Raw genomic sequence first — 16,852 nt, 5'->3', positions numbered from 1 at the left:
GGGAACAAACAGAGTGAACTCGAATTATTAATACATGATATAGCTGGAATTACAGAAACTTGATAGGATGAAACTCATGACTGGAACATACTGATAGAAGGACACAAACTATTAAAAAAAAAACCAGATCCCATAAAAGAGGAGATGGAGTTGCACTGTATGTAAAGGACATATTGCTACAGAAATGCACGAAACCAAGACAAAAACCTCCTAGAATGCATTCTGCTTGGTTGGGTGGCCTGTAGTATACACCTATACACTTATGGCAATATCATTCTTCTTTTTCTATTATATTGATGAACCAAGCAGAAAAAATAAATGTACTTTTTGCTGAACAATTAACAATTGTTAATTGTTTAGCAATTGTTAACAACACTACAATTATTGTAATGTAGGAAACACTACAATACTAAAGGGGGACTTCAATTACCCTGACATCAACTGGAACACTAATTCTGCACCAAGTGAGAAATCAAATAGGTTCCTAACCCCTCAGTTGCATTGCAGAAAGAGTGGTCTCCCAACTATGAAACACATGGCTGGTGGTGAGGAAAGCTCGGGAGGAGGCTCATGAGCAAGCTGTCAAGAAGCTGTCAAGAACCCAAGCTGTTTAAGACTGGCAACCATGTCTACCTTTCCACCCGCTTCTTGCAATCTTTACAACCTTCAAAGATTAAATGCATCATTAACTCAGTAACTGTAGAATTAGATTTGGCCATGTCCCTTCAATGGGTTCACCCCCATATTCCATTGTAGTTTATTGAAGCCTGAGATAACTTCTCCCCTTAGAGAAGTTCTCCCCTTCCACAACCCCAGAACCTTTAATGGTAGAAGGGATGCAGCACTTTGAAATCAGGGAAATTCTAGACTCCCGTAGAATTCCCTTCTGTATCTGGTGGCATGGAAAGATTTCCTGACAGCTTAGAGTGAGGTCGACCATCACCAGGTTAGAGCCCCTAAACGTATTAAATGCTTCCATAATCAGTACCCGGACAAACCCAAATGACATTCCTTTCTTCTCTCCCTGTTTGTTTTGTTCTGTTCTCCAGGATTAATGTTGAAGACAGAAAGGAGAGGGAGCGTCTTTGGAGAGCGAACTCTCTCCCAGCTGGTTTCAGCCCATCTCCAAGGCCATCATATCCTGAGGATGAATCTCTTTGCACCTCTCAAATCAACCTTGCAGCATTACGGGGAAACGAAAGAATGTTGTTTGCATTGCACAGGCTTTTTCAGATTTCGCCTTGTACTCCTGGAATCACTTTTCTCTCAGTAAAAGTCCTTTTGATTCAATTTAATAGATTAATAGATTAATTCAATTTAATAAGAGTCTTGCTTTCCTGAGGAACTAGCTGAGGCAGTTTCTTACACTTACTCTAGATAGCTGTGAATAAAGAGCTTCTTCTGAGTAGTCCACACCAGTTTTCAACTTTATTAGGAGTCTTCTGACGAGTGTCCACCGTGAACTGAGGGGGGGGGGGCATGTTACAGTAAAAGCATCAGCCTTACTTCTTCAGACAACAGTGGCTCTCTTCTGGGGGATGGGGGGAAGTGTTATGGGCAGAAATGCCTCTTTCTGCAATTAAACTACAAGTATTTTGCTTGTAAAGCAGGGCTCACAAAAGTGGGGGTGGCTTGTGATCTGCTGGCTTTATCCTGACCATAAGCCAGGCAGATCTCTGGTAGCTTCAAGGGGACTCAAAAAAGATTGATGGGGAGAGATCACCCTCATATGCTGCCCCCAAAGCCTGCTGCATGCAGAAAGCCTCGGAGCCCCACGGTCTTCCACTAGTACTTGGTGGCTGAGCTCAGGAGGGCAGCCTTAACCCTTCTTTTGACGGGTGGTTGCAGTTTAGCCCATCAATTTTTCTCAATTCCCCCCACCCAGCTTTTTGGAGCCAGGTTTCACCTAATATGTACTTGTACATTTGGTTTTTCAAGCCTAAGTATAAAACCTTAATATTCTCTACATAAATTTCACTTGGTTGGATAGGGCCCTCAGTTCAAGTCTGTCAAGATCCATTTGGATCCTGAGCCTATCATCTGGGATGTTTGCTATTCCTGCCAACTTAGTGTCATGTGCCAATTTGATGACTTCCCCTTCTATTGTAGTATGTACCTATGACAGTGTCATTCTTTCTTCCCACATGACTTCTTTTGACCCACATGAATTCTAGGTGGTTTTCATGCTTGGTTTTGGGGTTTTCTGTAGAGATGTAGTGATCTCTTACATATAATACAACTCTACCTCCTCTTTTGTTAGGTCTGTTTTTTTAAAATAGTTTGTATTCTTCCATTGGTACATTGCAGTCTTTAATTTCATGCCACCAAGTTTCAGTAGTGGCAACTATATGATAACTATTTTCATGTACTAGTACTTCAAGTTCACCTTGTTGTTCCCTAAATGTTGAGTGTAGAGGCCAGGTGTCGGCAACTCACGGCTCTTTTAGCCCTCTGCTGTGTTTCCTGACGGTGAGCCAGTCATTTTCCAGATGCATTCTTCCAGATGCGTTCTTGTGCGATACAGACCATCCCTTGCCAAAAGCCATCCTGTACAGGTAGTTCACTTAGTAACCATTTGAAATTCCAATAGACACCCCTCCAAAGATACTTACAACTCAGTTCTGAAGTTCAGGTGGACACCTCTCACCATGGTCATATTTCAGATACTTGGCAGATTATGGCTGTTGCAGCATCTTGCAATGATTGCAATTTATATTTTTGCCCCAAAACAGGCATTTACTTCTGGTTTTGGCAAAAATGTCCCATAGTGAACAGCAGGTTTTTAATGACCACGGCAGTTGCTTAACAACTGAGGATTCACTTAATGACTGTGGTGGTTTTCTTAATGGCTCCTGGAAAAAAGGCTGTAAAATTGGATTGGTCATGTAAGGACCCATTTTATGACCATCATGACTTAAAACTGTAATGGACAGGTTCCATTACAATCATGTCTATAATTTTCTAGGTTGTGTGAGCTTTACCTTGCAACAATGGGCACCAACAATTGATCCATAATGCTCGAGAATTTGCTTCTATTTTCTTCTCTGAAGTTTCCAGATGCTGCTGCTCTTCTGCCCAAGAACTGTAGATGGTAGCAGCTCGTGTATGAAGGGTATGCATTAGATCCAATAGCTGTAAAAGAAATAAAATAAATAAAAAACCTTCACTACAGGTCCTTGACTTAAAACCTTTCGTTTAGTGAGCATTTGAAGTTACAATGCATTGAAAAAAGTGACTTATGATCATTTATCATACTTAGGACTGTTTCATGGTCACATGATCAAAATTCGGGTACTTGGCAACTGGCTCATATTCATGATAGTTACAGTGTACCACAGTCATTTTGCAACCTTCTCACAAGCAAAGTCAATGGGGAAGCCAGATTCACTTAATAACCATTGATACTAACTTAGTAACTAAAGTGATTAATTTAACAACTTTGGCAACAAAGGTTGTAAAATGGGGCAAAGCTCACTTAACTGTTTTGCTTAACAGTTCTTTGGGCTCATTTGTGGTTGTAAGTCAAGGACTATCTGTATATTTAGGATGAAGTTTTCTCTTCCTATTCATTTTATATGAAAATAAAATAGACTCTTACAAAAGGAAAAGTTATGAAGACTCTACAGATGTAGATGAAGACACAATAAAATAAAGATCCAGGGTGCTACTTACTACAGAATGAATGTCAAATACATTTTTAAAACAAAAACAAAAAATGTATTTAAAATATTTCCAGTTTGCATTTTGGGGGAAAGTTCCTCTTCCATAGTTTTTTATTAAGAATACCTTTCTGGGATATTTAATAAATGAACATCTAATATTAGAACCATAATTAAAAAGACACAAAAAGAATGTTCTTCCTGCGTCAAGTCAGAAAGTTCAGACTGTCCCAGGAACTGTTGATACAGTTCTACAGAACAGCCATTCAGTCTGTTATTTGTACTTCTATAATAACTGTCTGGTTTGGTATAGCAACCAAACAGGACAGGTACAGACTTCAATGGATAGAACAGACTACACAAAAAACAACTGCAACCAGTCTGCCTTCCACAGAGGACCTGTATATTTTCTCAGGAGGGCTGAGAAAATATCTACTGACCCTTCACATCCTAGACATAATCTGTTTGAACTCCTCCCCTCAGGACACCGCTATAAGGCATTGCATGCCCAAACACCTAGATACAGTTTTTTCCCTTGCAACATCACTCTGCTGATTACTTAATTCCCACAATACTGTTTTATGTGTAAGTATGGTATGGCTATAGTTATTATCATGGTATCCTCTTATTGATACCATTATTATAATTATAATTACACTGTAGTTTTCAATGTAGTTTGAGAGCTTCTGCATCAAAGATAAATTTTTATGTGTCTAATCACACTTGGCTAAGTACAATTACAATTCCATTCCATTTGCAACACATAGAGTACATGTACTAATGAAGATTCCATTAGTAATCAGTTGTGAATAAAGGGCTAAATAAAAAAAGATTAAAGGTAATATTTTTGAAGACATATTCAAGGAGCCTCCCTTGCCATCAAGTTATATACTATATTGAAAGTTTTCTCAGCATATTGGATTGATTTTGGGGGGAAACGTTTTGAGAAAATTAAATCCTAGGAAAACTTAGTGAGCTGAATGAATAATATGATTACTGTAAAAGAAAAATTGCAAAGTGAAGTGCAATTGATATGTAGTATGCATATAAAATTAAAATTAAATTCTGGGCAAAGAAATTGCTAAATTTATTGCTAAAAATCATGAATATTTGTTTGTCACTTTGAGAACCATGGTGTGTATATAATTTTAAGAAACTGAATACTGAATACAAGCTTCATTGTATTATCTACAATATGGTAGATTATGAAATATGAAAGTGAAAGATTGCTAATCTACAATATGGTAGATTAGCAATCTTTCACTTTCACTTTGATAACAAACATCTATTAACCTTCTGTTAGTTCACAATTTGATTGGAAAGAAAAAAGATTTCTCTGTCCTTTTTTAAAAGAATTCCCTTTAAATGGAAAGGGATAGGGCAAAACTGGCAACTTGTTTTGTGAAACCTACGTAAATTTCACATTATGAATTATCTGAGAAAACAAACTACAAAGTTAAACAAAAAACTCTAAAAAAGTTTATAAGCAAAGCATTACTCAGATTAATCTACTTAAATCTTAATCTTAATCTTAGTTTGAATCTTTTTTTTTTATTGCAAAAGTTTTACAATTACATTTTCACCCCTTTTTCCCCCCCCCCCACCCACCCCAAACTTCCCAACCTCCCTAACTCTCCCTAACCCTCCCCTCCCCCCAGACTTCCCTATATTATACTCATATCTGGTAAAGAAAGAGAAAAAAAAGAGAGAAAAAAACCCCTTAATATAAAACTTGTGTAAAAACTTGAACCCCTCCCTCCCCTTTATAATTTTTCTTTTTACCCTCGTTCCATTAAAATATTTCTAATACATTATTTTCAAATAAAAGCTATTTGATACTTTCTAGTTTGATATTTGTTCTGAACATATTCTATCCACCTTTTCCATTCCCATTCATAAGTCTCTTGTGAACAATCTTTTAAATATGCTGAAATCTTCGCCATCTCTGCAAAACTGGCCATCTTCAAAGTCCATTCCTCAATAGTGGGCAAAGCTTCATTTTTCCAATATTTACCTATCAACAATCTTGCTGCTGTTATCATATACAATATCAGTTTTGTTTCACCCGATGTAAAACCCTTAACTATACCCAATAAAAACAATTGTGGAGAGAATTGAATTTTTTTCTTCAAAACATTCTGCATGACCCACCAAATTTTTATCCAAAAAGCCTTAACTTTCCTACAGGTCCACCAAACATGATAATACGTAGCATCCAAACATTCACATCTCCAACAGTTTGGCTGAACATTAGGGTACATACATGACAACTTTTTGGGATCTAAATGCCATCTATAAAACATTTTATAAAAATTTTCCCTCAGATTCTGCGACTGTGTAAATTTAACATTCTGAACCCAAATTTTTTCCCATGTTTCCAACATCACTGGTTCTTCAAAATTTTGTGCCCACTTAATCATACAATCTTTAACTAATTCAGTTTCTGAATCCCTTTCTAACAAAACATTATAAAGCCTTTTGATATGCATTGGACCTTTCTCTTTTATATGTCTAACCAATTCTTCCTCATGCAACATAATACCAGTTTTTTGGTCCTCTTTCCATCTCAATTGTAATTGATTATATTGTAACCAAGTTAAATTAATCCCTTCGTCCAACAGTGTCTGCAATGTCTTCAGCTGCCATCTGCCCGCATCTGTAAAAAGAACCTCTTTGTATAAACCCCCCCCGAGTGACATTATATTTGTATTCCACAAAATATGACCAAGATCCAGCCATAGCAGTATTTTATAATCCCATTTGAATCGGTGCTTCTTCCAAACTCTCATCAAAGAGTCTCTAAGTATATGACTTTTAAATACTTTATCAACTTTGTCATCATAAAATAAGTAAGCATGCCATCCAAATTCAAGATCAAAACTTTCTGCATTCAATATTCCAGTCTTTTTCCTTCCAAACCAATCACTTGTTAAAGTTAAAGCTGCTGCATCATAATATAACTGTAGGTTTGGAAGTTTAAGACCTCCTCTTTCTGGAACATCTTGCATAATTTTCAATTTCACTCTCGGCTTTTTCTCGTTCCAGACAAACTTATTCACTCCAGTTTGCCAGACTTTCAATTGTTTATCACTTTTGAGCACCGGAATCATTTGAAACAAAAAAAGAAATCTTGGCAAAATGTTCATCTTAACTGCTGCTATTCTTCCAAGTAGAGGCAGCTGCAGTTTTTTCCAAGTCTCCATATCTTTCTGCACCTCTTGCCACAACACCTCATAATTATTTTGAAATAATTTCATGTTTGATTCTGCAACCTGAACTCCTAGATATTTTACCTTAGGTACAATCTCAAAACCTGCCCTCCTTTCAAGCTCATGTTTACGATCTTGTGTCATGTTTTTAGCTATCATTTTAGTCTTTTTTGGATTCAGTCTAAAACCTGAAACTTTACCATAGTCTTGTATAATGTCCTTCATCAGGATTATTGATTCCATTGGTTGTGATAGGGTAACAACCAGATCGTCTGCAAATGCCTTTATTCTGTAATCCTCTTGCCTAATCATTATACCTTTCAAGATATTAGAATCCCGTATTGTATTTAGCAAGACTTCTAGTGTTAAAATAAATAAAAGTGGGGACAACGGACATCCCTGTCTTGTTCCTTTTTCAATTTTGAACTCTGTTGTCAAACTTCCATTAATAATAATCTGTGCCTTTTGCTCTTGGTAAATTGCTGAAATCGCCTGTATAAATTGATCCCCAAAATCCATCTTTTTAAAAGTCTTTAGTAGAAAATTCCAATCCACTCTATCAAAGGCCTTCTCTGCATCCAAAAAGACCAGCACTGCAGGAATCTGTTTATTCTTCTCAAGATATTCCAATAAGTCTATTACTTGCCTTACATTGTCCTTCATGTGTCTGCCCTCGATAAATCCCGCTTGATCATAATGAATCACCTTTTGAATTACTGGCATCAACCTGTTGGCTAATACTTTCGCATAGATTTTATAATCTGTATTCAAAAGAGATATTGGTCTATAGTTCTCTGGTTTTTTAGGACCGATTTGTTCTTTTGGTATCAAAGATATGTAAGCTGTTGTCCATGATGGGGGTATTTTACCCCCTTGTTGAATATTGCAAAATAAATCTCTGAGTTGTTCCACCATTTCAGCTTGCAAAATTTTGTAATACACTACGGTCAAGCCATCCGTGCCAGGAGCTTTGGCTGTTTTTAACTGTTTAATTGCTACTATTATCTCCTCCTCTGTTATAGGATAATTCATTCTTTCCTTTTGTTGATCAGTAGTTTTTGTAACTCTTTTATCATTTAAATATTTTTCTATAAGTCCATTCTGCACCTCCTCTTTAGCATATAATTTAGTATAATAGTCCACAAAAGCTTCTTTAATTAATTTTTGTTGAAAGATTTCTTTCCCTCCAATATCAATACTATCAATAGTCCGTATACTTTGTTTTTTCCTCAATGTGTAAGCCAACCATCTGCCTGGTTTATTAGCGTTACAAAATGTATTGTACTTCGCATATTGTAAGTTTGTTGCAACTTGTTCCGCCATAAGCATTTGGAATTGATCTTTCAAGAGTTTTATAGCACCGCATATTCTTTCATCTGTTGGATTTTTAATAAGTAACTGTTCTTTATTCTTTATTTCTATTTCCAATTCAGATCTTTTCTTTTGTCGAAACAGTCTATGTTTAGAGTTCATATGGATAAGCACCCCTCTCATATAGGCTTTGCTTGCATCCCACACAATTTCTATTGGGGTACCTTTATTCAAATTTATTTCAAAAAATTCTTTCAAATGCTTTTTAAGTTCTGTTGTGTTTTTTTCATATCTGAACAAGTTCTCATTTAATCTCCAAGAACGTCTCTCAATCTTATCCATCTCAATTTCTATCCATACTGGGCTATGGTCAGTCAAAGTTCTTGGAAAAATCTTTGTTCTTTTTGTCTTGAGAAGTAGATCATCTGACAACAAAATAAAATCAATCCTAGAGAAGGATCTATGTCTATCTGAATAAAAAGTATAGTCCAGTTCTTTTGGATTATGTATTCTCCAAATATCTTTTAGTTCCAAATCTTCTTTCATATCAAAAAAAGTCTGAGGTAACCTAATCCTAGATTTCGCTGAACTCCTTTTGTCTAATTTAGAGTCTATTACTCCATTCCAGTCTCCCATGATTAAAATAGATCTATAGTCCCATTGTAGTATTTTAGTATGTAACATTTTATAGAAATAATCCTGTTGTTGGTTGGGAGCATAAATTCCTATCAAAAGAATTTGGCCATATGTTGTTAGTAATTCAATTGCTACAAACCTACCATCTTCATCTGTTTCTATAACTTTAGCCGTAAATTTCTTATTTACATAGATAACCACACCATTCTTTTTTTGCAACGTTGAGGATATAAAATGTATTCCTAATTTGGAGTTTATCAAGTATTTTTGATCTTGAACTGTAATATGCGTTTCTTGTAGACAAATTATATCATTATTAAATTGTTTCAAATATGTAAATAATTTCTTCCTTTTCTGTGCTGAATTCAACCCATTCACATTCCAAGATAAACACTTAAGCATCATCTTCATCTTTCTGGAGCAAAGAGCAGAATAACCGAATATCATCCAAAATCTTCGGAGTCGCTCCCCCCATGGCTCCAGTCTCTTGTGTAGTAGTCTTAGCTCCCTTCTTGTCTTGTCTTTCCTGTTGTTGTTGTTGCTTTTGTTTAAGTAATTTAGATTGAGCTCGAGTTATACGTTGATCCTTAACTTCGATCATCCGAACTGGGTCCAAGATTGGAGAAGATTCCAGCAGAGGCTCATCCAGAAAACCTCCTTCTGCGCCTTGCACTTCCTCTAGTTCCTGCTTAGACTGTTCTTGCAATTCTCGTTGAGGTTGCTTCTCATCACTCTCCTTAATCTCCAAAACTGTAGATGTACGTGGGGATGGTGTTCTTTCCTTAAGAGTAGTAGTGTAGAAGTGCTCTGCCTTCTCCATGGTGTTCAAACGATATCTTTCTCCCTTGTATCTCAAAATTATACCAACTGGGGCGTCCCACCGAAATGGTATCTGTAAATTCTGCAATTCTTTAACAAGAAAACCGAATTCTTTTCTGGTTTTCAACATTTTAGGAGGTAATTCTTTATAAATTCCAATTCGTGAGCCCCCCACTTGCACAGAGGTGTAAAAGGATTTTTGCAGGATGTCATTTCTTATTTCTCTGTCCGTAAAATATATGACCACATCTCTGGCCACCCAAGAATTCACTCTGTAAATTTTATCTATTTTGTGAAAAACCACATCAGGATTAACTTGTAAGATCTTGGCCAGAGCCTCAGAACAAACCTGTCTCAAATCCTGTCTATCCTCTTCTCGAATTCCTCGAAGCCGAATTGCAAACTCCATTGCCCTGAATTGTACCATCACAATTTCATTTTCAACTCTCTGCATTTTATTGTCAACATCAGCAATTTTATAATCATTGTCTTTCATCTTAACATTAACTTCTGATTTAAATTCTTCAACTTTAGAATCAACTTTAATAATAAATTCTGCCAGGCCAGACGCCACTTCTGATATTTTTTTGGTCATCTTATTTTGATTCTGTTTCACCATATCTTTAACTTCATTAATTTCCTGCATAAATTCCTGGTGTGACTTTTGAAGTTTATCATCTATCTCCTGTTGAGATTTTTGAAATTTATCATCCAGAATTTTAGAAATAAATTCTTTTAAATCTCCCACATCAAAATCTTTTTTCTGAGTCTGTGTCTGTTGTTCAGGGGGAGGCTGTGTTTTATGTGTGGGAGATCCACCCCCTGTTGCCTTCGCTTCCTGCTTCTTTGAGGCCATCCTGCCACGTAAGCTAGTTTTACTAAAAAAGGAAGTTCTTCTTCCTCTCCCACCTCCACAAAGACTTCTAAAAAAGTCCCCCAGATTTATTCGAATAAAAACTAAAGTAAAGCAAAGTCCAGTATTGAAAAAGGAGAAATTTCTCTGTTATTCTCTTATTACAAGCGAAGCAACTTTGTAGCAACTTGGTAACTTTGTAACAAAGCAAGATGACTTCACCAATCCACACTTGCTGGCTCGTTAACTCTAATGCTAAGCGTCATATTTTTTCAAGTCACTTTCACTCATTCGCATTTTTTCTTAAATTGAAAAGTCAACAAAGCGATTCCAAGTTTCAGGGTTCAAGTGTATATCCGCTGCTTGTTAAAGTTGGTTCCTTTCGCTTTAAATGTTTACTGCAGCCGGCTTGTTCTGCAGAAGCAGAATCGTCCCACGCCGCCCGGAGTCTCAGCAGGTTGGGAGGGAGCCGCGCCTGTTTCCTCCCCAGAAACAGTTCCCTGGGGGGTTACAGGGGCTCGACCTGTGCCCTGCTATCTCTCCTCCAACAATCCTCAGGATTTTGAAGTTTTCGAGCCACTTCTCGATCGCGAAGCGGCTCTACAGGCGGCGGGGCTGGCGGTCCTTAAAAAGGCACCGTCGTCGCCGAAGGCTAGCAAACCGGAAGTCTTAGTTTGAATCTTAATTTTAAGATTTTGGCTCTTATTTTTGTTTGAATAATTTTTATAGTTGAGGACCATTATTTTGTTTTGTTAATTGCATTTGAACAACTGTATGCTGTCCAGAGTCTATATGCACTGGGGAAGATTATAATTCTGATTTAAAAACAAACAAACAAAATACATCTTATGATACAAACATAGTGTACTATGAAGTACAAATGATTCAAATAGCAATAGCACTTAGACTTCACAGTGCTTTTACAGCCCTCTCTAAGACATTTACACAGTCAGCATATTGCCCACAACAATCTGGGTCCTCATTTTACCGACCTCGGAAGGATGGAAGGCTGGGTCAACCTTGAGCCTAATGAGGTTCGATCTGCCAAATTGCAGTCAGCCGGCAGTCAGCAGAAGTATCCTGCAGTACTGCATTCTAACCACTGCGCCATCGCAGCTCTTAGATTGTTAATAGATTGTTAATTTCCTCCAGTCATTGGTCAGTGGATCGATCAGTTGGTGGGCTCATCCCATCTCATCAGCAATGGACCCATCCTCCCACAGTTCTATAGATGTCCTAAAATACACAAGCTTGACATATTTCTCTGTCCAATTATATCATTACCGGGGAACCCAACCTACAACATAGCTAAAGAACTGACAAGAAAGCTTGAACATCTCACAGAGGGGATGTTCTGTCCCCCCACCTCACATAGGCAGACACACGAGCAAAAGATATCTGCCAGTAATTTATTTTTACAAGCCGACCTGAATCCTTTGGCAGATAAAAGTTATGGCAGCTACTTTCCGAATGCCTGCCAAGTTTCTTATCAAGTCTAGAAACAGGAGTCAGCGTATCTGCAGTCCGTTGCTGGGGCAACCAAGAGTTCACAAGGCACAAAAGAGTAGTCAGAAGTCATTCACAAAGTCCAAGCCTTAATTCCGAAAGATATCCCATCCGAAGCTCACGATATGCAGTTTTTGTCCGTCACAGAGCCTGCAGAGCAACCCCACCCACTTTTATCCCCTGTGGGGCATGGCTCAGTGACTCAGCAATCTCTGGCCCTTCCACACCTCTTCCTTTGCTGCGCACACCTCTCCCTCCAACGCTGCCTGGGATCAATCCAAGATTGATCTTCATCACTCCCTATTAGTGGGTGCTCCGACATGCCTTCCTCCTGACCTTCAGCTGGAACCTGAGATATTGCCAGAAAGGAGGGTCCTGGAGAGGGAGGCCTTGTCAGTTCCTCCCCATCACTTTCAGAGTCATCTTCATCCGTGAGGACAGGCTCCGGAGCCGGAGTCACAACAGGGGAGAGAATATACTGTAATATCAACTCCCCACTACAGTGCCTCCATAAAATCAAAGATGACATTTTTTTAATTTATTTATTTATTTTATAAAATTTGTATGCCGCCCTATCTCCGAAGACTCAAGGCGGTTCACAATGACAATCGACCAAGCGACTGTTAAAACCAACAAATATACATAAAAAATATCAGAAAAGTATTTTAAAAAAATTAAAAAATACTACCCCATCAGTACTCGATGTAATAGCACTCTTTATATCCACAGATCCAGGACTAGCAAAAAATAAATAAAAAAATAAAAAAAATAAAAAAAAATCCATGGCAGCACACTACTATACAACATACCTGACCTAACCAAATACACCAAGATCATGGACCTCATCAATTTCTGCCTTACCCCCTCTGCCTTATCACAAATTAAAGAAATACATGTGTGATTAACGTCTCAGTACATAACAGAGACTGTAATGTCTAGAAACTATAGTATTCCCATGCATACAATCAAAGGTATGGATCTGGCATGTACATGACAGTTTGTCATAATAAAAAAGGAATAACATGAAACAATCAACATTTTCAAAAGAATAAAATTCACGAGGAGGCGTGGCCAGCATCGTGGTGGTACGACAGACTGTTTGGGAGCTCCTAAAGATCCGCTGCTATCTCGGTTGCCTGGGGTCTCAAGTGACCTAAGTCACCCTGTAGAGACAACGAACAAGGGGTTTGCGATCCCCCTGTGTTGGCACGGACAAGCCAACACAGGGGGATCGCAAACTCCCCAGTTGGTCTGGAGAAGCTTCTCAAACTGGGCAGTGGAGAAAGCGACCCTAGAAGTCGCTAAGAAGCTGGGGCGGCCGCAGTGGAAGAAAGCATAAGAAGACAGTGTCATCGAGGTGAGAAAAATTTGTTTTGGGGGGAAAAAAGTTTCCCTTCATTCCCACTTGCAAGTAAATAGAGTGGAAAAGAGGCTAAGAGAGAGGAGTGAGAGTGGGAGTGTATTCAGCTCTCACATCCGACACTGGGTGGCGAGGAAAGTGAAAGTACAAGGCTAAAAGAAACTTTCTTTTTGGAGAAAAGAGGAATTTAAAGAAATTTGGGAATTCCTTTAAAAATTAGGACTAACCAATTTGAGAAGTCTGATTTTTTTTTTTTTTTTTTTGCGGAGATGAAATAGTTGTAAATAATTGTGAAATTAAAGTTTGAATAGGATTAATTAAAAGCAGTAAAGACTTTGGAATGTTGAAAATGCTTGGCTTGATTGACTGAACTAGCCTGCAGTGCCATCTAGTGGCAGAAGAAAAAGAGAGAGAAAAAAAGAAAAGGGCTTTGAGGCTAAGGCTGACCTTGATAACTAAGGCTGACTAGGAAGATAAGAAAGCAGATGTGCAAGAGATTGTTAACTTTATTTTTACTTTTTAAACTTTTTATCTTTTTTGCCTATTCCCTTATTTACTTTTACTTTGAAGTACTTTGTTTGGATTTTTTGTGGTGGAGAAGTATTGGATAGTTTTTCTTTCTATCTCTGCTTTTTTTTGGGACTTTTTATAAGTTAGTAAAGGGAATAAGGATATTCTTTTTCCTTTCTTGTTTACTGTTTTTCTCTCTCTTGTTACTGGATTTGAAAAGAACCGGACTGCTGAGAAGGTGGATTAAGACAAGAAGAGTCTGAAGAAAAAAAAATTTTTTTCCTTGTTCGGGATTAAATTTTTGTTTTTATTTTTTCTCTTGGTTTTTATTTTATTTTTTTGGTGTTTTTTTTCTTTTTTCTCCCCCTTTTTTTACTGTTGGAATATCTCTGGTATTTTATTTTGGGGTGTGTGTGATTGAATTCTTGTCCTTTTTTTGTTCTTTTTCCCCCTTTTCTCTCTTTTTATTTTTCTCAAATCCAACCATCAGGGAAGATTAGATATTTGGTTACAAATAAAACATAAGCAGATTACAAATTTATCTTTGACAACATCAAAATGAAGAAACTTACAGCACAACACCCAGCAGCAAGCCCCTCATCAACAGAAACAAAAACTTCAGAGACATTGGAACTAAAAAATCTCATACAGTCTCTTCATGAAACAGGACTTAAAAGTAAGAGGAAAAAATGGAAATGACAGAAAAGAGGGTTGAAGAATTAGAAGAAAAGTTGATTTCAGTAGACAAAAACCAAGAAAAAACAATAATCTCGTTGGAAATGGACCATTCTGATTATTATCTAAGATTTCAAAATATAGAGGAGGAAAAAGGAGAAAATTTACCAGAGGTGATTGCTGAGATGCTGGCAGAACCCAAGGAGAAGATTTTAAATGAGATTGATGAGGTTTTTAGAATACATACAAGATATGCAATGAGAAACAAATTACCAAAAGAAGTACACATAAGATTCACAAAGAAAGCACTAAAAACAGAGATATTACAAATAACAAGAAGTACAGCATTGAAGTACAAAGACAAAGAAATAATAGTACCGAGGCAAATATCTAAAAGAGTTAGAGATTTGAGGAGAGAATATCAATTCTTAACAATTTTTTTAATAACAAAAGGAGTGAGTTTCAGATGGTTAATACCAGAAGGAATCTTGGTGACATGGCAAGAACAAAGACATAGATTGGATTCAATTGAAAAAGTGAAGTTATTTTATGAACAATTTTGTGGACCATTAGGATGGGAGCAGCATGAGAAATTAAACATAAAGATGAAAAAAAAAGAAAGAGCACTAAGAGAAGGTGCAAGATCAAAGGGGCCAAAGGAACAAAGAGAGACAAGAACGATGAAACTTAAAACTAGTAACAAGTAAAATATGGAAGAAGAAATAAGTGAAGGCGAAGGCGGCAGTGTGGTGGTGAGTGGCAGGCAGGCAGCCCGTTGAATTCCGTCTGCCCCACTCGGAAACCTCAGCGGCCCTTTGGAACCGGGAATGGTGGCGCTGGCATCAGCGGGGGTGGCGTGGTCGGCCCGGATATTAATTTGGGCCGCAGCACACCCCATTGAAGTACTGACGCTGTTTCCAAACTCTATTGTCGGCAAAAGGGGCTTGCTGGGGGCGAGACTGAGAGGGACACAAGCGGTTTGTTTTCGGGACTGGAGATGAGAGACCCCTTCCTGGAGGATCTTTGGCGGCTGCACAGGACCTGGAGGCCCCCTGTGGCATTAAATGGAGGCTGGGGTCTGGAAGCTGGTTGTTATCCTGGAAGAACTGAGGAGAATAGGGCTGGTGGGCGATGGAGGGGTTTCCCCGTTGCATGGATACCAACCCTTTCTCTCCTCCCCGCTCCCGGGTATTGTATACGCCAAAAATGGGATTATTATCTGGCCTTGACTGAAGGGGTTCTCTCTTCCCCCCCTTCCTTCTTTTTCCCCTTCCCTTTTTCATCGGGATTTACTCGGATACGATCTTCGAGTATAAGACTACACCAAGGACTTCCATCTTTGCCCCGGCATGACTCACGGACTGACAGACCAATAGACTTCTCCCTCCGACAGTGGGTCAGCCAAATGATGCAACTGCTGAGGGGGCCTTTATTACACCATGATTTTGCCATTGGGAGAAGTACTTTTTTGATCCATGGCTGCTTGAGGGTCCCGCCGTGAGAGGGCAGGCAGGATGTCGTGACTATTGGATGAAATTGTCAGGACCCCCTACTGTCGTGGGAGGGCAGTAGAGATACCAGTGGTACATCATTGAACAATGGCTCCATGCTACATCTTTTTTGAGACCCCTAATTATGCTCTGTGCCTCCATCGCTGCACTCGGAGATGTACACGACAGCGGATCTTCTTGCGCTGCAAGATTCCCCCTTCTCGCAGATGTGGCCCTCATTATCGAGGGCCCACCTCAATGATGGGTTTTGGGACCCAGAGAGGTGGCATGTGAAAACCAGGGGGTTGAGGGTTTTTTTATCGAAATTTTTAGTTAAACTTTTAAGGGGTCCCAGGGAGGGGGAGGGTCAGATTGGAATTCAGGCTGTGGGTATGGGGGATAACCCACAAAGGGGAGGGTCGGGTCTGGCAGTGAAGTGCAGCGTGGGGGGTGGGGGACCCGGGGTCGAGCGGGGTCAGAGCTCATCCGGATAGTGTTTCGAACATCAATACAGTGGGTGGGAGGGGCAGATACGGCAGGAGCAGGGGGCCATATCATGTTAGGGGAATGTGCACTCGCTGTCTACGAGCGGTGGCGTGCTCCAGCCCCCAAGGCTCCACTCGTTCCCCAGGTTGCACAGACCCTCAGGGCCCAGGCCTTCGGCTGATGCTATGGAATGCCAGGTCCATAGTAAATAAAGCCCCCCTCATTTGTGATCTTGTTCAGGAGGGGGGAGCGGACCTGGCAGGTATTACGGAGACCTGGTTGGGCCAGGAGGGGGGGTTTCCCCTCGTTGAAATGTGCCCACGGGTTTTCCATGCATT

At 38.9% G+C, this 16,852-nt stretch overlaps 1 protein-coding gene across 7 annotated transcripts in view; it reads right to left on the bottom strand.

The window, feature by feature from the left end:
* Positions 1 to 16,852, bottom strand: part of GBF1 (golgi brefeldin A resistant guanine nucleotide exchange factor 1) — a 420,074-nt gene that overhangs the window by 16,208 nt on the left and 387,014 nt on the right. For all 7 annotated transcript variants that reach the window (XM_034435246.3, XM_087872320.1, XM_087872323.1 and 4 more), the window contains one exon: positions 2,982 to 3,132. In XM_034435246.3, the coding sequence (XP_034291137.1) occupies positions 2,982 to 3,132 (151 nt within the window). The remainder of the gene's footprint in view (positions 1 to 2,981; positions 3,133 to 16,852) is intronic.

The sequence above is a fragment of the Pantherophis guttatus genome, chromosome 6 (genome assembly GCF_059756535.1).
Source record: "Pantherophis guttatus breed Tessera chromosome 6, ASM5975653v1, whole genome shotgun sequence".
NCBI lineage: Eukaryota > Metazoa > Chordata > Lepidosauria > Squamata > Colubridae > Pantherophis > Pantherophis guttatus.
The sequence above is the reverse complement of the archived record's forward strand: the minus strand, read 5'-3'. Positions and strand labels throughout refer to the sequence as shown.